Source organism: Ursus maritimus, unplaced genomic scaffold (genome assembly GCF_017311325.1).
Source record: "Ursus maritimus isolate PB19 unplaced genomic scaffold, ASM1731132v1 scaffold_25, whole genome shotgun sequence".
In the NCBI taxonomy this organism is placed as follows: domain Eukaryota; kingdom Metazoa; phylum Chordata; class Mammalia; order Carnivora; family Ursidae; genus Ursus; species Ursus maritimus.
The window spans coordinates 22,645,561-22,671,073 of NW_024425008.1; the positions used below are offsets into that span (position 1 = coordinate 22,645,561).

The 25,513-nt window shown below is 44.0% G+C and overlaps 1 protein-coding gene across 4 annotated transcripts in view; it reads right to left on the reverse strand.

Moving 5' to 3' along the window:
- The window catches only part of NRXN3 (neurexin 3), a 1,447,337-nt gene that overhangs the window by 1,368,808 nt on the left and 53,016 nt on the right, over nt 1-25,513 (reverse strand). For 2 of the 4 annotated variants that reach the window (XM_040641597.1, XM_040641596.1), the window contains exon 4: nt 24,510-24,521. The exons of the other annotated variants lie outside the window; for them this stretch is intronic. In XM_040641597.1, coding sequence (XP_040497531.1) covers nt 24,510-24,521 — 12 coding nt within the window. The remainder of the gene's footprint in view (nt 1-24,509; nt 24,522-25,513) is intronic. 4 annotated transcript variants of the gene reach the window in all.

A 25,513-nucleotide genomic window follows, 5' to 3' on the forward strand; every position in this document is an offset into this window, starting at 1 on the left:
GAAGGCAGCCATGTACAAACGAGGAAGCGAGTACTCACCAGGAACCGAATTGAACTGTACCTTCATCTTGGACTTCCTAGCGTCCAGATTGTGAGAAATACATTTCTATTGTTTAAGCCATCTAGTCTATGGTATTTGATGATAGCAGCCCATGCTGACCAAGATAACCTCCCCATGAAAAACGTTGGATGGCTTCCTAAAGATGGTTCCCATGAGCTCAATAGAACTACTCAGTTCTTGCAGATGTGTATTTGGACTCCCACACAGCACTCCCACAGTCTTGATGATCCCATAGGTGGGCTGACCAACCATCCTGGTTTGTTCAGGACTAAGGGGAGTTTGGGTGCTAAGAGTGTATGAGCCTGTCAGCTCACCCATGGGTGGCCCTGCTGGAGAGAATAGGTCCGTAGGGTGCTATGTGCTAGTAGATATGCTCCAAAGCTGATAACTTGAATAATACAAAGCCCAACTCATTTGGTATTTTTTGAGAGATTCATAAAGTTTTTGAACTAGAAAGACCTCAGGGTTAGCCCTACATGTTTATAGATGTGAAAACAGGAGCAAAGAGGCAAAATGACTCCTTCCAAGCCACCTATAAGAGAGCAGAGCTTGGGAAAGAATCTCTGCTCCTTTCACTCTGTCAGTAGTTTTCAGACTGTGTTCTCCGGATGTGTCTTCTCCTCCTTTAACCAGACAGACCATTATATATTTTAAGTTGGTATTTTCCACTACGGGTATAAACCATGCACACAGGGCAATGCTGCTGCTGCTGCTGAAAATAATGATGATAATAATAAGTAATATTTATCAAACACTTACTACATACCAGGCATAAGGTCCACCCATTCAATTTATCTAATCCATATAAAACCCCTCACTAAGTACTGTTATTTTCCCATTTTACGGATTAAATGATAGAGTCAGGATACAAATGTGCACAATATGTCATGAGAGCCCCTGCTCTCGATTAGGGCAAGGACACTCTGAAAGTCAAAGTAGTTCTGCCTCTAAGACTATCACATTAAAGAGGAAGGCTGGGACTCAATCTGACAGGACCATGGACGTTAAAACACCTACCATGGCTCAGGTGTCTTTCTGTTGCCCAAAACATACCTCCTGGCCATTCTTCTACATTCAGCTCAAATCATGGAAGGATAAATCCTTGCACAGTCCAGGACCTCCCTCTTTCACTCTTGTTCTGATACTACTCGAGATATACATATTTTTAATGTCTGCAGGTTGTGCTCAAGGAAATTCTGTTTGTCCTTGCCTACACCTTCCCCCATTGTTCCTGCCTGCATAGCCATGGCCTCCCGACCTTGACTGCCATCTTCTTCTTCTGTGTTTCCATCCACGAGCCATCACAGTGACACCTCCCAATTTAGCCTCACGTATGAACGTCATTACCAGGAGCCTAGTCATTCTTCCCAGATCATTAAGTGATGATGGCTAAATTGGGTCTTCTCACCTGACCCCGTCACACCCCAAGAGCTACGGTCATTTGTCATCACACCCTTCGCCCCCATCTCCCAGCCAGTTCTCACTCTGAGTGGCACGGTTTCCACCCTGGCCAATTTGAATTAATTTTTCCGGCAAGATTTCAGGCCATTTCTCCTTCAAGTGATTTTACTAAAATCTAGATATATTACAGCCACTGCCTAGTTCTCACCTTCTGCAACTGTGATTTGCTTTTTTATACTGATCAAAATGTCCTGACATGATTTGTTCTTTTATAAATGCCCTCTCTTTGCTTTTCTCTGTTTCACTGATGTGGTAAATTTTCAACATTGCCTAATCTCTTAATTTGGTTTTGTTATTTATACTTGGGAATGAAGGTGGATTGAAAGGCAATGGCTGCCCATTAACACGACTTCTTCCCTTATGAAAACACAACTGTTCTTAGATTGCTATATTTTCTTCCTTCCCTTCCCACTTTCTGACAGCCGTGTTAATGGATTATGACGAGGGTGTACCTCCGTGCGAGCAGGTGCCTCAGCTCTCCTATCCCACCACCCCCATCCCCGTATCCCAGCACCGACCCCAGCGTCGAGCAGGCAGTAGGTCCTCAGTGAATGTTGGCATGCACCAGATACACTTTGCCATGTACACAGTCCTTCCATACTCATTCTTTCTCTCACTAGATCGTCACACCCCATGTGGTGAGCAGGGAGGACATCATTATCCCCAGGGCACAGACGAGAAAACTGAGCTTCTGAGAGGTTGAAGGCAACAGAGTAGAGTGGTTAAGAGCTCAGGATTGGCAGAGAGGCCTGAGTCCCAACCCAGCTCCTGTTTCTCATAGTTAGTTACCATGAGCTAGTCTGCCAACATCCCTGAACCTGTCTGCTTGTCTGCAATAGAAGAACAGCAGTGCCCAGTTCATGGTGCTGCAGATGGAGGTAAGATCATGGCAATAAAGTACTCCGTCTCTGGCACTTGATACAGCAATGCTACATTTCTAGAAACTGTTCATAGTTGCTAAGTACGGAGCTGGGACCACAACCCAGGTCTTCTGCTAATTCCAATGCCCAAACTGACACCCCTGGCGTCCTTGTACAGTAACCATGGTGATGGGGACCTTTTAGCATCCTAGGACTGGCCTCCCACTTGCAGCTGTCACAGGCAAGGTCAGGACCCGCACACCTTCGCCAGGCCTGGAGAACACTGTCCTGACCTGAGAACATTTGCACAGACACAGCATTACTTCAGGGCCTGCAGGGTCTGACCACAGGCTCCTTCCAGTCTGGCCTCTTCCCTCCTGCCAACAACAGACCTATCCACCCATCCATCCCTGCCACAGTGCGGCTTTGGGAGGACTCGGTGAGGATGCCATTTATAGTAACAACCCTCCTTTCCATTCACAGTGTACTTTACAGTTTATAAATGGTTTTCACTTGATCTCCCAACAGACCAGGGGCAGGCCAGGCAGGGTCCTAACTCCCTCTGGGTATACTGTGACTTCCCCAAGCTTCACAGCCAGAGACACGGAAACCCGGGGCTCCTCGGTCCACATCAGAGCTTGATGATTTGGGCTCTCTCTTCATTGCCTTTAACTCAGCTTTTTCTGCGCTGTGCTGCTCTTCTCTACTAACCCTGCTCTCAATATCCATGGCCCCCATACCACCCTACTTCATCGTCCATGAAAGCAATACTACCTTGATTACATCCAGAGGTTGGAGTTGGGAAGATATGTGACATTTTAAATCCGCGTTTAACTCCTCAAGTTCTTTTCCTATGAGCCCCCATCACTTGGTTAGAGATTCATGCCTGCACTTTAAGGAAGTCTGTGTAAAACTAATTCATCAGACACAGCCTACCTACCATCCTCTACTTATCAAGCGTCTATCTGTAGAGGCACTGTGGTGGTCACATCACAAGGAGTAGAAAAGGAGGTGCCTAGCCTCCAAGAATTTACAGACTGGCTGGGGAGACATGAGGAAAGAGATATAAACCACAGAAGGGGACAAAACAGGATAAGTGGCCAGGGAATGGTAGTGGAAAGTTCCATGACATTGTGAAGAGCTGAGATGGTCAGGCAAATGGTCCCAGAAGTGACCCTTGAGTTAAACCTCAACTCATGCTAGAATCAGGGAGAAGGTATCCTAGATAAGGGGAGCAACACAAGCAGAGCCCTGGAGACAAAATGATAACCCAGGATATTGGAGGGTCATGAGTTAGCAGGGCCTGGTTCTGGCAAAGGGTTCCCCATTAAAAGGGATGGATGTTGAGGTTAGACCAAACTGTGGCATATTGAATGCCAGGGTAAGGAGCTTGGACTTTATCCAGTAAGGATAACCTGGGGGGGGGAGGGACATCAAAAGTATTTTATTGGGAGAGTGACATATGGGGCACAGAGTTTAGGGAAGATTTGTCTGTAGCCCTACGAAAGAGAGTATATCAAGGCAGGAAACATGACAGAGACCATCAGAGAACAAAGAGAAATTTAATAGGGCTACACAACAGAATGCAATACAGCTGCTGGAGCACATGGGCTCCAGAGTGCATTTCCACAGAGCAGCCAGAGCAAGGGGGAGGACACAAGAGATGCGTGTTCAAACAGTGCTAGAATCTAGGAGAAATGATCACTCCTCTCCAGATAGCCAGGGAGTGCAACCCCTGCTCCACTTCCCTGCTTTTTCCTAACATCCTCTGCATTTGCAATTACGGGTTTGACAGCTTTCTGCCCCAAAGGATTGCAAGCGTTCTGAAGCAAGGATCATGCCTATCTTACTCATGCTATACCCCAGCCCCTAAAAACCCTTAGAGGCTCAATAAAGTTTTCTAGTTTGCATGAAAGTGAGATTCAAGAGCCAATTAAAGGAATGGCAAAGCTGCTCTAGAGATTGAGGTAGTATGGTAGAAAGGAATGAGAAGTGTGGAAGACACAGGGGTTTGATTTTAAATTCATTGAAGAAGGTGAAGAGTCAAAAGGAGAAAGCATCTACCGGAAGTCCCCACCTGATCTGCCCTCAGAGCCGTCCCTCATCTGTGCTAAGGTTCCCTTCAGGTCGTTGACTCCTGGTTGTCCAATAACACAATCTCCAAATTCCTGACACCCAGCACACAGCGGGTGCTCAACAAATGAATTTAGAAGGGTAGACCCATGATGGTCCGAAGCCCATGGAAACCATGAAGGCACAATGCACTGTCAAATGCATAGCTCTGTCTGTATTGGCTCAGGGCCCTTGAAGCTTCAAAATCATGGAGCGAGAAAGTATGCCTGGCGCCTCCTCCCCTCCCTCTACCACAGAACCAGAGATCCTGCCTTGATGACGAAAGACAAAAATGTACAAAGCATCCAGACCTGCCGTGCTTTGCTTCAGGCAAGTGTCTCAGAAAAGTTTGAGCAAGGACAATACGCTAAATCTAACAGAGAGCCTTGAGGGAAACTTAATAAAACTCATTGTGCTCACTAAAGAGCAGGGGACAGGAAGAGAAAGAGGAAAATAGAGTTTGCACCTACAAATACTTATGAACCAGAAGGAAAACAGAGACAGGACAGGAGGGTGTGGAAAGGGGCATAATGATTCTTTATGGAGAACGGTTTGGATGTCTTTAAGGGTGGTTGTAATCCCCTGAACTCTTTGTTTACCCCTTGCTCGCCTTGGGAAAGTTTTTAAATGTCTTTATCACATCTACTACCTTGGGGCAGTGGGAAGAATGCAAGCCGGGGGTATGAGAGCACCCTGGACCTGAATCCCAGCAAAGATAATTCAGAACTGGGTGGCCTTCGGTGTCATCACGAATCTCTTTAAAACCTCAACTTCCCCATCAGCAAACTGGGAACAATGGAAGCCCCTTCACTGGATTATTGTGTGGATGTGATGGCCAGCGCACATTCAGCTCGGGAAATCCACACCATGTCCCCGACACCCAGCAGACCAACAGTGTGAGTTGGCTGGTGCCTGCTTCCCCCTCTCCCTTCAGATCCCCTGCGAAATCATGGGATTAAAAGAAATCACAGACACAAGCATTTTTGGTTCCTCTGACCACATGCTAGGTAAATATTAACATTCTTCTTATGAACAGCAAGGTAAAGGGTCTCATACGGATTATTCTCAAGGCAAATTAGCTGAAGCAGAGGTGTCTGGCCAGGAGCAGATAAGGTCAGATCTCGCACAGACGACTTCAAGCCTGCTCAGAGGCTCCTGTATGGAGAAGATTAACGCCCACTCCACGCTTCCGGGACCCTAGTGATGGAATAAATAATTCATGTCCAGCACTGTTTCTCCTCCTGCTGCCTAAATTCAGATTTAAGTTTCAAACACTTCCATTTGTAACTATAATAACAACAACGTCCTGGCAACCCAACCCCCCACCCCCCCACCCCCCCACCAAGTGGTGTGTATTCTCTCTGACTCTCTGGCAACTGGATTAGTCCCCAGGGAAGCTGAAGACCCACACTTTAACCCTTCTCAGAGTGGATTGAATAACTAGATCTACTTACAGCTGTTGATGCGGTATCCCTGAAGACACCAGACACTCTCCGATGAGAACGTGCATTTTAACAAGATGTTCCAGGTAAACACCTGAACCCAGACACCTGCCAGCTGGAAGTCGGAACCAAGCTTCGCCAAAAATCCATTAGCCAACATAGGCACAGGCCACCAATTGTGAAATAAGAGCCACCTAATTCACTTTCATTCCTCCAGCAGCCACCCCAAGCTTCTTTTATTCTCCCTCTTGTCCAAAGGAAACAATGGAGTCAACCAGACAGTTAAATGTCCTGCTTTGTTCTATCAGCAGATTATATTTCCTAAACATTTTCTCCTCTCTGCCGTTGTTTAGATCTGATTCCTACTGGGGGGGTTATACAGACAGGAAATAGGGAGAATAAGATCAAATAAGGCTGAACAGAACACAGGGAGAGCCAGACCACCATTGCATGTGCAGAACAAACTTGAGTGTGATCACACCCAGAGGAAGTTCACGTGCAGGGCCCGGCCCCAGGCTGGCAAGAGCGTATGTCATCACCACCACGGGTTCCCCAGGCCTCCAGCAATCACTCATGTTTAAGGGGATGTTCTTGGGAATTTGAACGAGGGGGTGGGACTTGAGGCTGGGACACACTGGATGTTCTTACCTGTTGATAATTACAACCAGCATAGAATTGGAGTTTGGGAGTTGGGTAGACTTCCCAGAAATGGGTCCCAGAGGTGATTTGTTGGAGAAACGGGCTTTTTTAGGAACATGAGGTAGAGTCTGGTGGAGACAGAAATGTCACGTTTCTCTCCTGGTGGGAATGATGAAATGGCACCCAAGTACCTGTCACGGCTGCCATGATCGAATGTTCCCGAGGCTCCTGCGAAAACCAATGTCATCACACCTCATACAGACATGGAGACAGAGATGAAGAGTATCACCCCACCTCTATCATCCAAGGAGGTGGAGAAGGCTTGAGTTTCGCCAAGCACTTGCTTGGTCGCCTGAAGGTAACAAGTGATTCCTCAGAATTTGAGGCCCAGCTCCCCCACCTACTTCCAGAGACATGCTGCTCTCCTCTTTTGCATCCTGACTTTTGAGAGAACTAAACAGCCTCACTTGCAAGATCATTCAAGGTGACAGCCTGAAAGGCTTCCTCATCCCCAGTGTGGACCACAGGCCAGCAGCAGCATGGGCATCGCCCCCCCGCCCCCCCGCCCTCCCCCAAGCCCGTTAGAAATGCAGCGTCTCAGGCTCCACCCCGACCCTCTCTGAAGAGAACCTGCATTTTAACAAGATGGTCCGATTATGCAGAGGCACATTCAATTGTGAGAAGCACTTGCCTAAAAGCAGCTTCAGAAAGGTCAAATGCAACCTTGTTGCGAAGGGGTAGCAGCGATCCATAAAGAGGGGGCTTTGCCCTCCAGGGGCTTGGTCTGGAGGCGATAAGCACATCCTCCCAACCACTGCGGCTCAAGACCCATTCCATTCTGTCTGCTCCCCTGGCTGCCCCTTTGGCCAAAGACCCCTGCCGCAGGGGGGTGTACAACTGGTGATGAGAGTGGTGGCTAGAGGTCAAGGCGGAGGGAACATCAGCAGTGACACGGGAAAGGCACCGCCTCAAAAGCCCAGACGAAAAGTGCGGCTGAGAATTAGGTCAGTGTGCCAAGGGGCAGCCACTGATTAAGCAGCGGCTAAAAAGAAAGACTCCGTGAATGAGGCGAGGCATTTGAGAAAGAGATATTTACTGAAAGCCACTCTGTTAAAAACACACTTGAGACGAGAGGGCTGCCTCTCTCGGCTATCCATCAGTAGCAACCCATGTCAGCTGACCCAAGCAGAGGCCTGAGATCGGGCAGGAGGAGAAGACTCCGTCTGAGCACTTGGCACCTGAAGCAAGCTGCATCTGGCATTCCCTCCACTCCCGTGGACGTTATCCCTGCCTCCTTTCACATCAATGAGAAAAGATCCCAAGACACTGATTCCCTCATTACACAGATGCCGGGATTCCAGCAGCCTTCCCCTCCTGGCTTTGTGCTTCCAAATAGAGCCTCTGCTGGGACACACACACCCCCACGGAACCCCCTCCTCACACCACAGGAGCACTTGACAGCCAAATGAACAGGGTGAAAGACACACACCCAGAGGTTCCTGATTCCTGATTAATCTGGTTGGCTTTGGCTTTGGATTTTTCAAAGTCTCCCATTCGGGTGCAGCTGGCTTTTCTTACACAATATTCAATCCCCAATTTCCAAAATTTGGGGTCAAATATCCAGCCTCCCCCTAATTCTCATGTGCTGCAGGAAAAACCCACTCTCTCCCTTAATTCTGGAATTTGAGCCTATGAGTCAGGCCTAAGATACCAGCGAAATCCATCCCTCTGATGACACGATTGGGTCAGAGAGAAACATGTGGCTTCAGCTGGCCAATTACTTGGAAGCCCCAGGATTTCTGCTGAACTCTTCTTCACTTATATGAATCTAAAAGCAAATCACCCTGGGAATGGCCGTCAGCCTTCTTGGGATCACAAGGGAAGCAGCCTGCCAAGGAGGAAGCCAACACTAAGAAAACAGAGCCAAAAAATGGGCCAAGTGAGACAGTAGGTCTTGGTCAAATCCTTTGTGTTACTAGACTTTTCAAGAACTGAGCCCATAAATCCCCTTTGTTGTTTAAGGCAGCTGAGCTGAAAGTCCTGTTATTTGCAGCTGAAAGCATCCTAACTGACATACTAGGTAAATAAATCATTCCCTGCTGGGAAGAAAGATAATGTCTCAACAAAATTCCCTTGGCCTGGGCATATATTAGACAATAAAATAAAATAAAATAAAATAAAATAAAATAAAATAAAATAAAATAAATAAACCTCTCAGATGAAGAAGCTGGTGAAACAAGCGGCTGTCCCCCCACTCCCCGCACCCCCAGCTCTCTGACACAATAACCTCAAACAAGCTCAGGTTTTTAATCCCCTTTCTTTCATTAGGAGTTTCTTCCTTCACTCCATCTAGGGACTTAAATATCAGAAGCAAAACGTCCACCCCTCCCCCGATCCTGCGGACCTCCTCCAAGTCTACACTCCCTCCTTCACTCTATTTAAAGCCGGTGGAGGCAGCGTTTCTTCTAATCCCAGTGCAATGCTCTAGGCTCTGTCCTAATCCCTCCACCTGTGAGATAATTGCTGGCATTTAGGAGAAAACTCAATAGTAGTCATAGACTTGCGCACAAAGACACAAAAAGAGGCAGATAAAACAGGAGAAAGAAAAGAGTCACAAGCCCAGAATTATCCACACTCCGACATCCATTCCAGAAGCACAACGTGTCCAAAGGGATAAAGGCACGGCTTTACAGGAAAGGGGTGCATTTCAAAATATCGTGGTTTTAATGGTTCCTATACATACATTAGAGTAAGAGAATATGAAAGTGAGAACTAAGGGTTTGCAATTATTTAACTATTCACAAGTCAGCCACAAATTATAAGCAAGCCTACCAAACTTGGACTCCTATTTACTATTGTCCTAATGCAACAAGAAAAGTCTCTTAATCACGGGTGCCCCCTGTGAAGTGATAAAGAGGGAAAAAAGATGCTGAGATATTCTTACCCAACAATCAGAATAAAACAAAATGCTAGTGAATCAGGCATCTGGCCCAGTTCCTCAATGGAGGCTAAGATCCCAACTACACTTCTAGTTTTTGGTTTATGGATGCAAGATTGAGATTAAATCCCTTAAAAAATTACAATAAAAATTCATGTATAACACATAGGTTTACAAGCTAAGGTCAATGTGAAATTTATTTTCAACAAAGTACACTTAATAGAGTCAGACACTCCCTTTTCGGTTTGCTTTATTCCTTGGAGTTGGCTAGAGCACTGTATGTCTCCAAGTTGCCTGATCAAGAATAATTTAGACCTGCAGATTCTGTGGTTTTAAGGCAGAAACTAAAAGTTGCTAGTTTCACAAGTTCCTGGGGGTGTTTCTCAGGACTTTGAGAAACATTATGGTAACTCTGAAGGGTTTTATTTCAAATGTATTTCATTTGAAAGCAGGGATCCTCCATCTCATAGAAACCATGGAGCTGTTTTGTTCATTAGCTTGAAGGAAGGTAAGCCGCAGAGTCTGCCAGGCCCCACACAAGACAACGCAAGAACAGAACAGAACAAAACTCACCCACTGGGGCAGAGACTGCCACCGCATCCACCAAACCCCCTTCCCTGTTGTCCTGGGCGCACAGCTAAATTACCTTTCCCAGCCTCCTCTGCAATCAGGTGGGATCACGGTACTGAGTTCTGGTCAATAGTAAGAGGCACACCCTACTTCCAGGCTTGACTCTTTAAAAAAAAAATCCTTCAAGCTCCCTCCCCTTCCCCGTCTCTCTCCATCTGCCAGTGGAATGCAATGAAGGAGCAGGTTCCAGAAAATGACAAAGCCACAGGATGGAAGGCACTTGAATGACAGTGCGGAGCAGAGACCCCTCCTCCACCACGCACCCATCTGCACTGTAAAGCAGGATGTGAATATGACACCTGTTTGCATCACCCTCCTGGGATTTGGGGACTGTTTGTCTCAGCAGTCAGTCTACGCTAACACATAACATGACTTCCCTGTACCTCTCCATTTGATCCTGTTCCCAGCCTGCTCTCTGGACTTCAGGGTCAGGTAAACACAGACAAGCTGGGAAACGAGCCACAAGTCACGGCCACAGCAACGTCCGGATAGTATCTCAACCTCACAGGAAACTACTTGCCCCTAGAAAAAGGCTCTCACATTTTAAGTATCATTTGGTACAAAGCCCAAAACAAAAGGGAAAAAAAAATATGAATAGCTTTTGGGATTCATTATAAAGGTGTTTTCCTCCTACCATATTGTGGGCTGCTTAAGAACAAAGACTGATTTTTATTCATTTTGTGTATTCCTTATGCTCAGTGCTTGTTAAATTCAATTATACTTTGTTGTTACTGTCAAGAATGGAGGGAACATATTATTTATTTAAATTACAGCAAAAGCAGACAGCTTGTTAGGTGCTTAACGTGTTAGTTCACTTCTCAATCTACCACAAAACAATGTATTATTAATAATACATTACATGTAATATTATCTATATGCATTATTAAGAATATCTTACATTAATGTATCATTATCCCCATTTTATGGAAGGGAAAAGTGACGTTCAATAAAAGTCATTAAAGTGACGGTATGTTGTTACATCGTTACATAGAATCAGCTTTGGCTTAGGGACTCAGGCAAAGCTAAGCTTATCTTGGTCCTGCTACTAGCTCTGTAACTAGTTTTGCAACTTGGACTTCCGTTTTCTTATCTGTGAAAATGGAGATCATGCCATGCAATCATTCAGAGATTTCTTTAAAGGGACATGAGAAATAGAGTTAAAAAACAATTGCTTCACGTAGAGCATCAACTGGTAGAGAAACTTAAGGACCATTTCAGGCAAGATAAACCATTCCAAGAAGGAAGAGGCACCGGCTCTCACCTCTAAAACAAACTGCCAAGCAAGGGCCAACAGAAGAGCCAGTACACGGAAATGCAACCGCTTGCCTCTAGGGAGACCGGTCCTGTCTCTGTCCACTAAATAGATGAAACAAAAAAATGCATAGAAGACTTCCAGCTATGGGGTTGGCCAGAAAGGGCATAAAGGATGCAAGAGAAAAAGTGAAGCTGTGAATTCTCCAATGTATTTTTTTTTCCTGTTATTTTTGGAGAAAAGCCGACGAAAACAGGAAGGGATCTGGAAAGTTGACAAAAATCATTATTCTCCACAAATTACTTTAACCTTGCCTCATCAGTGACCTTCACACTACCACTGGTTTAATGACATTTATTTCAACAGTAGCTGATTTCACTATTAAACAGAGATGCAGAGCGCAAGATAATACAACTAAATCACTCTTGTAAATATTTAATATCATTGCCTTTCTTTTTTTTCCTTTTAACAAATCACTATCAAAGCTGAGCACATAATAGAAAACACATTTATTTATTCTATCCTGGAAAAAAAGCTTAGTGCTCATGCATTTTATCTATCTAGTTCTCCAAATGACTTTGACACTTGAGAGCCCTTGTGATCAAAACGGTCTAAAGGAAAGTGGTTTGGCAACAATTTAAGAACTGATTTCATGTGCTGATCCACACCCCCCAAAAGCGCCTCGTGGAAGGGCACTAAACTTAATCCACCAGACCCATAAAGTAGACCCTAAAAAATCAGCAAACCCTAAAGTAGAAAATTATTTTTAAAAGAAAACAAAGCAGGGGTTGTCTGGGTGGCTCAGCTGGTTGAGCATCTGACTTTTAGTTTCAGCTCAGGTTGTGATCTCAGGATCTTGGGATGAGACCCACCTTTGGCTCCACTTCCTGAACAGGGAGTCCGCTTGTCTCCCTCTGCCCCTCCCCCAATGCTCATGCATGCTCCCTTCTTTCTCTCAAATAAATAAATCTTAAAAAAAAGAAGAAGAAGAAGAAGAAGGAGGAGGAGGAGGAGGAGGAGGAGGAGGAGGAGGAATGATACTGACTTAAATAGATTCCTACTTGAGAAAAATGGATTTTCCTTTTTCGTTAAAAAAAAATTGTAAATAAAATTACTAAACTATTCTTAATGGAAGAAAGGAAGTGGAAAGATCATGAAGTAACAGTTTGAAAATGAGTCCCAAGTGATTTCCTTTCAGGCATCTACTCTTATAAACTGGCAACACGGGACAGTAAAAAGAAAAAAACAAATGGGTGGAAAATCTTTCTAAAGCCATCCTGGTGTCACCATCTTACTTTAAGCCAGAGACAAAGCAGTTGACGGGGCAAGTCCGTAAGTGGTACAAAGAATTCTAAAAAATCCTGAAAGAGCAATTTACTGACAGTGTCAAAAGCTGGGTTGCGTTGGCTCTCGGGGCAGTCACATATTTAAGAGACATCCTTGTTTACAATGCTCGCATCCTGGTATTTCCAGGACCTTCCTGACACTGCATTATCAATAATGATCTCAGCAGCCTGCGGATGACCTAGAACAAATACCGTCATGCAGTGACGGTGACCACAAGTTGGTCGCATCTCAGAGACAACTTGGTGGGAAGGAAAAGAAAATAGCATTGGGAGTTAGAAGGTCTGGGTCCCTCGCCGACAACATGACAAATTATGAGTGTGGCCACGAACAGGACACTTCTGCCCCCTCAGCATATGTTTTGTCACCCACAAAATCACAGTGGGGTGAACTAAAGGAATTCTAAGATCCCTTTGAGCTCTGAAATGATATGCTCCTAAAATGTGGGGAAGCAGATCAGCATTTTTTAGTAAAGTAACTCTTACCTAAATGCTGTTTTCTTCATGGCTCACGTAGTTTCATCAAGTAACATAATGAAATCCCTGAGCTCTTTGTGCACACGCAGAGAGCAAACACACCCATCAAACACCTAAAGAACACACTGGCTTTATCGGGATTACTTTTTTTATTATTAGTATGAGAGGCCCTCAAGGAAGAGGCCAACAGTTCCCTCTCGCAATGGAGGTAGCCCAAAGACCTCCCACTGAGAGGAAAACAGAATCACGGGAAGCTTGGATCTGTCCATGTTACTGAACTCTGCTAAGGGTTCCTACTAGCTCAGTGACTTCTAGTTCCCACTCAACAACTACTCACTGAGTCCTTTCTACCATGAGGCAGGCTGTGTTACAGGCACTGGACAGACCATGGTGACCAACACACACTCCCCTTCCTTTTGTGGAGTGTGTGTGTTCCGATGGACTACTAATTCCTTCACCTTGCATAGTGCCATTTTAATTTGCAGAGCCTTTCACCTGCATGATATCAATGATTATCCAGAACAAACCTCCAAGTAGGAATTGTACAGGTGAAGACGTGGAAGGTCAAAAAGATTAATTTGTTCAAAGTTCCCAGATCTATGGTGATATTGACAAGACGTATTTATTATGATGCTGATAACTAATGTTTGTTGCTAATGTTTGTGATAATTAGTGTTTTTAATGTCAGATCCAAGCTCTCACATAAGCCTTTTATATACATCGTCTCAGTGGTTCCCAGCCACTCTGTGAAGTAGGTAGTATTATTGTTCCCATTTTACTTATTAGGATAATTCAGCTTAACAAGGCTGTATACCTTGTAAATGTCAAGCACTAACATCAGCGCTCTGATCTATCATGTTGTCTTCCCCATCATCCCAAACTAGTCTTCTGACACTTATTCCCAATATAAATAAATAAATAAATAAATAATAAATAAATAAAATCTTTTTTTAAAAAACACAAACATTTTCCATTACAATTAACACTGCTGCATGAAGAAATAAAAATAGTATTGCTGCCACATAACCACAGGTGTGGGCAGGTTATCCAGTGCTCTTTTTAAACCAAGCGCTGACCCTGCATTAGAATTATTCACACCAGGGGGCGCCTGGGTGGCACAGCGGTTAAGCATCTGCCTTCGGCTCAGGGCGTGATCCCGGCATTCTGGGATCGAGCCCCACATCAAGCTCTTCTGCTATGAGCCTGCTTCTTCCTCTCCCACTCCCCCTGCTTGTGTTCCCTCTCTCGCTGGCTGTCTCTGTCTCTGTCGAATAAATAAATAAAATCTTTAAAAAAAAAAAAATTATTCACACCAGGATATCTGGTGTTACAGGCTCAACTGCCACCTGGATCAATTAGTTTGTAACTGGGAACGTCACCATCCCACAACCATTTTGGCCAAGGCGTTTGTAAACGCTCATTAGTGGTCACCTGGGGGGAAACGAAGGAGGGTACGGCTGGCTCAGCAAACTATGTCTCCACAACCAGATTAATAGCCCCAGGCGAATGGCCTACAACAGATGGATCAATGGCAGCCACTTCATACTGAACGGACAGCACGTAAATAGGACAAAGTCCTCTGCCTTGCAATGAGAAAGCCCACAAAATCCTCAGTTGAGCCAATGATTTCTAAACACAGTACAAGTAATTCTTTCTGGGAAGAATGTCTTCCACCTATGCATTTGCTGTCTGGAAAAAAAAAAAAAAAAGACATTGATAGTCAAACCCTCAGAGCGATCAGATGAATGGTCTTAGCAATAAAGTGGACACGTAACCACAACGCCTGTTAACAAGCTGCAAATTTCCAAGCAAATAAAACTTAAAGTTCCCAGTAATTTTCTCATCTTATGCTGAGATCAGCCCTTCCTGGAGTGAAGCAGGCCAGTTGTTTACACACGGTAGATGGAGATCCGTTTGAGTACTTAGGTAATACAAACTGGAAGCATTTTAACAAGACTAGTGTCTTTAAAACTGCAGTTGTTTTAACATCTGTGTTATGCATTTCACCAGGAAGCAGTAATTTCCCTATTGAAAGTAATCCATCCAAAAAACTATTCCCAATCAAAACAGAAAATGTAGCTACAAAGATTCTTGAGTAAAGCCAATCCAAAAGCCTCTTTCAAATTCTAGAGACATTACAACTTATAATATTAGACTTGGAAAAGACTTGAGAATTATCTTGTCCCAAGTTTTTCAACTGAACACTAGTTTTAATTCTAGCTATCCTCATCCAAAATGTAAATTATATATATATTTAAAAAAAGGATTTCACATCAAATAAATTTGGGTAACTTTGAAAACTACACTTTCTTTCTCAACGATGCATAACTTGCATTGTCATAACAAAGGCTCTGAGAAGTCCTACAGTCAAAAAAATCTGTTTAATTTTGTCTTCAACCTATGTTTTGAGAACTTATTTTTCTCAGTGCTTTTTTTTCCTTGGAATATTATTAGCATTTCTCAAAATTCTTTTAGAAGTTGGCAATCTGGCTGAACACGCTGTATAATATCAGATTCTGAAAGATGACAAAACCTCCCCAAATTCACACACGCTGATATTTCTCCATGGGGTTATTTTGAAACCAGGTGATGCACTAGTTTTAAAGAAACAGAACACTTAAAACTTGTCCGGTTCCTCTAGACTTAAACAATAAGCAAATGGTTAGTGTTTGACCTCCACAGTCCTCCCATCAACTGGATAACACACTAGTCACTAGCGACAGGATAGTACACTGCAAAACTCACATTATGAAGGTCATGTTCAGAGGTCTCACCAATAATTGGAAAACTTTTTTAATGCATATTTTAAACCATTTAGCAATTCTATTTTTTAAAAAGATTTTATTTATTTATTTTATTTGGGGGGTGGGGAACAAGTAGGGGAAGGAACAGAGGGAGAGGGACAAGCAGCCTCAGCACTGAGCACAGAGCCCGACATGGGGCTCAATCTCACAAACCTGAGCCAAAACCAAGAGTCGGATGCTTAACCGACTGCGCCACCCAGGTGCCCCACCATTTAGTAATTCTTACCAGCAACAAGGCACAACTGATCATAGTAACACACTAAATTCAGTTTAAGAAAATGGGTTGAACATAAGAACTAGGAAGATCAGTAGGAGAAGAAAGGGATAAAGAAAGGGGGGGTAATCAGAAGGGGGAATGAAGCATGAGAGACTATGGACTATGAAAAACAACTGAGGGCCTCAGAGGGGAGGGGGATGGGGGAATGGGATAGACTGGTGATGGGTAGTAAGGAGGGCACGTATTGCATGGTGCACTGGGTGTTATACGCAACTAATGAATCATCTAACTTTACATCAAAAACCAGGGATGTACTGTATGGTGACTAACATAATACAAAAATATTATAATAAAAAAAAGAAAATGGGTTGAGAGATTTTCCTATCTCTTTTGTTTAATACCCATGTCATTTTGTTTTGAGAGAATTATAATACTAACACATCTACACCCAATAGTATTTGAGGTTCGAGATCTAGTTTCGGGTAAGTATCAAGCCAAAGAACTGACTCTCATTTCAATAATGGATCCGCAGGCATTTGCAAGACACAGTCATTAGCTTATCTTTAAGTAAATATTTTGATTGTCAGACAGCTCGTTGCAAACAAGGTTCTTTTCCAAACACTCCTGATGCATCCAAGCCCACTTGCACACTTACTTAATAATCTGCGTCTGTGCTAAAATACGAAACCATCCTAAGAAAGTCGAAGCACAGAAAAAGTATGTTCTGCAGGCTCTTCATTTAAAAGGCTCTGGAACAAGCGGACCCCGGCCTCTTTCATCACTGCACTACATTACCATAAAGCTTAGGAAGTGAGCTATTACACACCATCATCCCTCCTAACCGCTATCACAGAAAATCACACACTCACAAAACAGCATTAATTGTCAGAATTAGCAACCATTTAAAAGGCAGCTGTTCTTTCACTCTTAAATAGGCTCCAAATTTCAGATCCTCTCCTTGTATGGGCTCCCTGATCTATTGCTCTTACACACACGCACACACACACACAATGGATCCTTAGCCAAGCACGTTTGAAAATTTTTTTTTCTAAATTCAAAGAATACAAGAAAGTATTATTTATTAAGCAACATTTTCCACCCCAGTACTTGCCATCATTGTTACCATCAGCTGACAAGCTTTCAACCTGCAGGAAAGCACTTGCAACAGCTCTAGGTGAAAGGGCTCTGATTTTTGTGGCGCAGGGAGAAAAAGAGCAATATCTCTTTAAGAGTCAACAGTAAATTAACTTGCCCAAAAGAGTGAAATAATTAGCAGTTAGTAGCTTATTAAAAGGATGGCAAAGGCCAAGCTGCCATCTGGGATCTCCAGTTTCTTGTGATTGTTATTATGTCAAGACGCGCAAGCTACATTAGCTTTCATGTCACCGCGCCTGCCCTTACTTCACATGTAAATTTTAATGAAAGATGCGGCACTTTTAAAAATCAGACGTCCATCAAAAAGTGTTATTAGTCTGGCTTTTTACAAAGCATATGGTCTTTTCTACCTCTGCTGTTCCATTAGCCACTAATGCCTCAGGAAAAAAAAAAAAAAGAAAAGCCCAATGATATCAATTAGATGTTCTCTTTGTGCAGAAGGAAATCCGAGTGCCATCAAAGACAGAGCACCTCACCGAAGGACAACATTTGTGACTCTGTTGACACAGTGAAAACCACAGTGCCTCCCTTTCTCACAAGGCTAGCCGTAACGAAAATGAAAGCACTCTGGAGGCCGCCTGCTGATTACTACATGGATATGCACAGCACTGGAATGGAGAAGACGTATATTAAAAATAAGTGACAGAAAGTAGCAGGACAGACCTTATGGGGGGATGGGTACTGTATCTCGATCCCAATGGTACTGACATGGGTGTATTTGGTTAAATATTTAAGCTGTACACTGGAGTGTGGATTTTACGTACTCTATGCTGTATGTGCTCTCTCAATGAGGACGCGAAGGATTAAATGAAAAATTCCTGCTTGCTCACACGCAAAGAATATTCTCTTCTCTGCATCCGCGAATTTAAAGGGTGATGTGAACTAAAGTATTACCTGATAGTTTCCCTTTAAGATATTCATAAAAATAATTTTAAAACTCCAGATGTATTACTACATTGAACACTGAATTTATTTAAGACTTTAGGAAGAGAGGTCACCGTTACATCTGAAAACCATCTTCGAACTGCTATGGACTGTCACCAAGGTGTCGGAGGCCGGGCCCATATCTGCGCGGCCAGCCCTGTGTACTCAACACCGGGCACCTGGCCCAGCACATCGCTGGCTCTCTGTCAGTATTTGCTGAATGGTGAATAAACATTGCTTTTCTCATGCTACAGCAGACACTATGCTAAATTCAGATGCGTGGCCCCCTGGACTGTATTCTCTTCAGTATACGACAAATGAAAGCCACATGTGAGAAAACATTCAACCATTATAAACCTGTTAATATGTATTTGGAGAAATTGTACCTACACCCAGATACACTACACTGCCCTGCACACCTGAGAAATAGACCATGACATACGTATACAAGCCCAAGCACACAAGGCAACACATTTGCTTGTTCTCTTATTAAATATTTTTCCATCACGCTACCCTTGTGAATGCTCTTTGTAAGCGAGATGTGTCATAAGCATATTACAATTTATTTTGAAGCTCCTTTACCTGTAGGTGCTATCAAAGTTAAGTTTACACGTGTCCGCCTAGAGATCTGCAGTTGAAAACTATACATCCTCTAAGATTAATCAACTTGGTATGATAAAAGTCTATACAAGCAGAGCACTGTTCACTTTCAAGGAGAAAGTGTTTTATGATATATATATACAGATATAAAATCTGTACATAATCGATTAATCCAAATTGATAATTGAGGAGGAAATAAGCATGTTGCTTAGAAATCTGAGAAATATTTCCCTTTATGTACCGTCGATTGGAATTTAATTGAAACATCCATTGATCCATCATACATTTTACCAATAAATCTGCTCACATTAAGGTTTAAAAAGAAAAAAAACTCCAAGAAACAACTGTTCTAAAAAAACTCTTCACTGTCCAATGAAAATTTCTAAACAAGGAAATTTAAAAAAACTTCATATTTTTAAAGCACCATTTCAAAGACATCAATGTCAAAAACAGAGAGTTGCTAAAATCAGGCAATTTTACTTCTACATTGAAAATAAATCTATTTCCCCCCCACACACACAGACTTTCAAAACATTAGAAGGAAAAAAAACATGGAAAATAGGCTTCTTTAAAAAACAAAGTGATTTTATTCATTGTCAAGAGGACGAATCAGTGGATGAGAAACAGATGAGGCAAGAGATGGAAATGTAATATTGCCCCTATTTTATTATAATTAGACATTTATAGAGCACAGATGAGTTTATTTTCATAATTAGTAGCTGGCATTGTATTTACTAATTTGCATAAACACTTGGCTATCAAAACAGTAACTTCTTTGCAGGGCTCTCTGGTCCTAGCAGGGACAAGAGAGGCCTCAACTCCTCAAATCAGCTTTCTTAATGTTATTACCAGCAAAATACAATCTACATGAAATCACATTTGAGTTCATGTAGCTTGATTATCTCCTTCCAGTTTGGCCAATATTGATTAGTTCAGTACTGGAAGGCGAATGATCAAATCTACACGGGGAAACAGACGTGTAAATAAATTGGAAGAGGTCTTTAGGTTCTGAAGGATTAAAGTAGATCTTAGGGTCACTACTATCTAGTCCAGTAGTAAAGGGTTCTGTAAAGCAAAAGGAAAAAGAAATTAAGTGCCCCCAGCTGCCCTTATGACTTAAAAAATCATGCCAGTTCTTGGTCATTGTTGCAGTCTGTTACCTCGTTTCCTGGTCATTCTCCGCATTCGCCATTCCCTCCCTAAGCATGCCTACCCTACTTTACGAAACCAGCTTCACCCAACACATGGATCGGGCTCCCTGGCAATAGTGCCGAGGGTAAGAAATATTCCCATGCCCTGACCACCACTACGGGCAAAGAGAAATTTAATCAAGCATGCTGCCAATGACTACTTCCCACTATTGACATTCAGCAAGAAATCTTGGAGGAATACCTTATTCCTTGTTCCTCAAGCCAAAGGTCAAAAACTTGTAGCTTGTGGCCTACGGTGTGTTCATACATACATACATATATACATACATAAAGCAAAAGATGCCATGAACTGACAATTTTATCAAATCCACTTCTGGCTTTTCTTGAGAATCTGGTGACACTGGGCAGGCATTCTTCAAGGCGGCAATCAGCTGAGGCAGAGTCTGCTGCCCTTGACAGGATGTGTGCTCCCCAGTTAGCCATGGTCCCCACCGCTCTCTACTGTGATCTTACGCCAGAATTTTTCTTAACACAAGATCTGCTCCTTGATGATACCTGTCAGGCCCCAGTTGACATGTGAGTCTGCAACACTTACCCCAAGTTCAGTTTCAAGGAAAAGTATTTGGTGACCTAACCCAGAATGGGCAATCCCTAAGTCAATAAGAAAAGGAGGACAGAAGCTAAAATGCACTCAACACTTAAACAAAGACTGTCAAAATCAGGTCTAAAAAGCTGACCAAGGCAGGTTGCTGAGTACGTCCTCTGGTCAGCCACTTCCAGGTAGTCACATTTGCTTTTGGCCCAGCGCAGCCCAAAGGCCTCCTGAACGTGGTGATTATCATTACAGCCTATACATAGATACATACATCCTGCTCAGTCTTCTAGATTTCACTTCGTGATTCTTTCCATGGGTTCACTGCTTTGCTGCTCAGCTTTAAAGAATGACAAGATCTGAGGCTTTCTTTTCTCTGACAATCTCCTAAGAATAAATCCAAAGACCTTTCCTGCTTTTATTCTGATATGATCTGTGACCATTTCCCTCTGTCACTTGCACACACAGGGCCAAGAGAAGGCCTGGGTGAGGAGGGAACTGGAACCAGAATGCTTGGCCTCACTCCATGATCCACTGGGGCATCTTTGCTCGGTAGGTTGGGGGGTAGGGAGGCCAATGACAAGGGGCACGGGTTGGTGTACAACTGTGGAGCAAATACTGAGCTAAGTGCAGTGTGGGTGACAGAAATGGCCAAGACACAGCCTCTGTCCTTTAGGGAGAGGCTTCCTGAAACACATGAGTAAATCTGATTCAAGGCGGTTTGGCACAGGTACTCTATAACAGAAGCACAGAGTCTGGCACACCTAGGAGGCTTGGCTTTAAAGGATAAGGAGAGGAAGGGTGTTCCAAGGACATTCAAGAAAGAGGACAGAGCTCCGGCCAAAGACCGAAGGCAGGAAACCATAAGATGAATTCAGGCAGAGTGAGTTGTTGACTTTAGGAGACAGGGGGCTGGGAGGGGTGATAGTGTGAAGTGAAAATATTGTCGAAAATAGAGCTGGGGAGGCACATTGACAATTACACAATGAGAATCCTTCAAGGCTTTTAAACAGATGAGCTACGTGATCCGATTTCATTTTAATTTTGCTTTATTTTCACTTTTAGGAAGATGACTGACAGCAGGATAAGAAGGATTAGAGATTTTGAGTCCCTTCCACATGCAGCCTACCATGCTAGACACATCTGGACATTAACACATGAATATGTTTGTCTTCCCCGTACTTGCCCATCTTGTACAGCGATGTGGCCTCATTCCCAAATAACTCTAATATAAAATATTAGAGAGATACATGAAGGGTGAGCTCATCTCTGAATGCAGCACTAAAGGACAGCATCAACTAGGAAATTAAATCTATGTGTGATTTCAATGAGCAGAACAAAGGGGAGCAGGAGCAGTTACAGGGGAGAGAAACAGAACAAGTAAAGCTGGAGACAAGGAAAGGTCCGGGAAGGTTATCTGGTATCTTACTTGGCAGCGATTTTGCACCTAAGATTAATAGGAGAGAAGGTTAAAGGTACACAAGGCCATATTAGGGACGACTTTGAAAGTGAGATACTAATCCTGCACTCCATGTGGGGGACAGCAGAGCTTAAGCAGTTCTCAGTTACTGGACAGCCTGGAAGAGTATAGAGGCAGGAGGACTAATTAGGCTAATCTAATAAGGGCCACGTGGGAACTGAACTAGGGTGGTACCAGGAGAGACGCAGGAGATTCCAGAGGAGAATCTCAATAAGATCTCTCAACTGATCACCCAGGACATAGGAGAGTTCAGGAAGGATAGAAAGGGATTCCCGGTTTCCAAGTATGGGTGATGAGGAGGGCAGGAGCACCATGAGAGAGAACAGGGATGCCACAAAGGGAAGCTGACATGAAGGCTGACTTTAGACATCCTGAGGTCACAGTAGTGGGATATTTATATGGACATGTGTTACAGAGAATGCAAAGTGACAGGCTGGAACTCGAGATAGGTCCGTGCCAGGGAAGTAGTCGGGAGGCACATCCATGGAAGTTATCCTCGGACCCAAGCCAGGCAGTATGAGCAGAGGTTAGGGGCCCAGATTCTGGGTTTCATTTCCACTTAGTAGCCAACTGACACAAGCAATTTAGCTCTCTGCGCCTTGTTCTACTTATGCATAAATCCCCAGTAACACCATCCCGACCTCATGTAACAGGTGTGTGGATTAAGTGCAATAAGGCAGATAAAGCACAGGGTACAGCTGCTGGTACTAGGACATGCTCAGAGGTAGCAGCAGTAGCCAGAGAAAGAAAAGAAGGTACCCATGTGCAAAAGCTAGAAAGATCTATCTCGCAGGACAGTTTAGGAGATTATGGAAAGAAAAGGGGTGGGAAGGGAGGAAGACAGGAAGACTGCTTCTCATGTACTCTCACAGAAGCCAGTGAGAGGAGGGGCAGAGGACACAATGCCACAGGCTTCAGAAGGGTTGAGTCCTGGGAAAGGATTGGTGGCTTTGCCTCTGAGGAAATCACTGGCAGCCTCTGGTTAGATGAAGGAGAGAAGCGGAAGGGGCATTCATAGATGTATGCTTCCACTCCTCCTTCCTCTTCCTCTTCTCCCTTTCCCACCTCCTTTCAAAAGGCTCCAAGCTCATAACGGGGTAAGTGTTCCCCGTGACAAATTTCTGAGAATGGGCCCGCCTGCGATTAGCGTAAAAAGAATAGGCAATCAGCCAACTCCGAAGTGGAAAGGACCAAACTGCTTCCAAGGTAACCATACATAACTTTAAAAATCCAGAAAAGCATAAAACTCAAAAGGAGAGATGACCCGTTCACAGACCCAAGTCAAATCAGCATTTGCAATAACCTGTCAGCCCCTTCCTTCTTCGACATCCTCATGCCAGAATTCGCATTTCCTACTCCTGTGATTTGCCAGTCTTTGCAGCGAGCAGCAGCACACAGCTCCACCGAGAGCGCGCTGGAGAGTGAGGAGGGAGGTGAGGAGCACCGGATGCAGATACATATTTATAATTTATCAGTCAACCCCTCCCTTCACTGCTGCACAGCTAATCCCCCTTGAGCTGGGGAGCCAGGTTCTTGTGCTCGGGTCTCTGACAGCTTTGATTGTAACGGAGGAGTGAGCTGTGCTCTCCCCAAAGGTGTGAAGCTGAAAGCCCCTTCAGAGCACAGGAGCAAGCCCACCCTCTCAGCATCTCTCCTTTTCCCTGCCTACCTGGCAACAGGTTGACTTCGGAAGTGAAAATCCAGTGTTACCTCTCTCCATGTTCTCCTTCCGATGGAATGCCTTGTCATTCCCGTGTCCTCCCACAGCCCTGGTCCCACACTTCTTAGCCCATCGCCCCCAGTCAGAACATTTCTACTCCCTCATCAAATGCAGGAAACACAGAAGATAAGACAGCAATACATACGTGTCCCCCAAATTTCACATTAAATTTCAAGCAATTCACCGATCCTCTCCCCTTTCTTATCATCCTTCCCTCACAGATGTCGGCCCCGGTTCCAGGCGTACTCAAGGAATAGAAACAACAGTACACCATTTCACATCTCCCCTGTCCCTTCAATACACTGGCTGGGAGAGGCTCTCAGACTATCCCACAGTGAAGTAAAATAGTTCTGTATAACTACTTTCAGAGTCCCCTGTTCCTGCTAGAAATAGCACGCCATAATGGATAAGTCCCACCCTGGATTCAGAGGGAGGCAGGCCAACTCGGAATGATCCCCAACCACCGAACACGAAGTGCACTGAAGGGAAATGAGAGCATTGGCTTTTTATTAATTTATTTTTTTAGTTGTTGTTAAAAGCACTCAGTTATAATCTGGACTGTATTCATCAGAATCGACAATTCCCCTTGGAGACATGAATATTTCAGAAGGCAGATTGATAGTTATAATGAGAAAAATAAAATCATCTCTACCTTTACTTCTACCTACAGAAATGAAGTGGAAGGTCCAATTAAGTAGAGGAAGCATGGTGTCCACCATGGAGGCGGTGAAAGAAAGAGAGAGAGAGAGAGAGAGCAGGGAGAGGAAAACATCAGCACACTGCAGACACACAAAGAAATGTAACATACATCACAAAAACGCACAACAGTAAAGGCAACGGCACTACAATACCTTGAGAAAGCAGCACAAGACAAATGCACAATGTGAAGCGTAAACAAGCAGAAGCTGCCCTCACCAGCTTCCTGTTTAAGTTTTTCCCGGTCGTTTCTTCCCCGGCCCATCCTTAGAAACACGAGCAAGTCTGCATGCAAAAGCACTGCGTAGCCCCATGTATGTGAAACCGCGCGCACTTCACCGACGTACACTTGGTTTGTGAAAGTCTCAAAGAGGCCAAGTTCTCCGGCATTTTCCCAACGTTAACATGAGTCATGGCAACCAAAAGTGTCACATACATGTACAACACAGGAAGTATTCCTGGACATACGTTCAGGCATCAGAAACCAATGCTGGAGGTTCAGTGGGAGCCAGACAGAAAGCTTCCTTTCATGGTAAAGGAATAGGGGAAGAAAAGCAGTAGAGGTGGGAAGCAGAGTTAGCTTTTTAGGCAATCATCACGGGGCAAGAACAGAGAAGGAAGTGGGACATGGGGGGAAATATGTGAGGAGGGGGATGCAGTCAAAGGACCTTCTTAAAAACAGATTAAATTGCAAGTTGCAACTTAAAAACTTAGAGGCACTGACCAGAAGAATTCTGCATCCTTTCTTGAAAGCCTCTCTCACGAGGAATTCACGGTATCTGTGTCTGTCATTCTTTCATTGCTTAAAGACTCTGATTCTAGAAAGCACTTGACTTAGCGCAGAGCATGCATACATGGGTGTGTGTGAATTCCCTACGCGGGTACACATCAATGCTGGGGGCCCAAGGGAAGCTGAGGAGCGGGTGGGAGAGTGGGGGAAGGTAAATAATACAGGTTCTC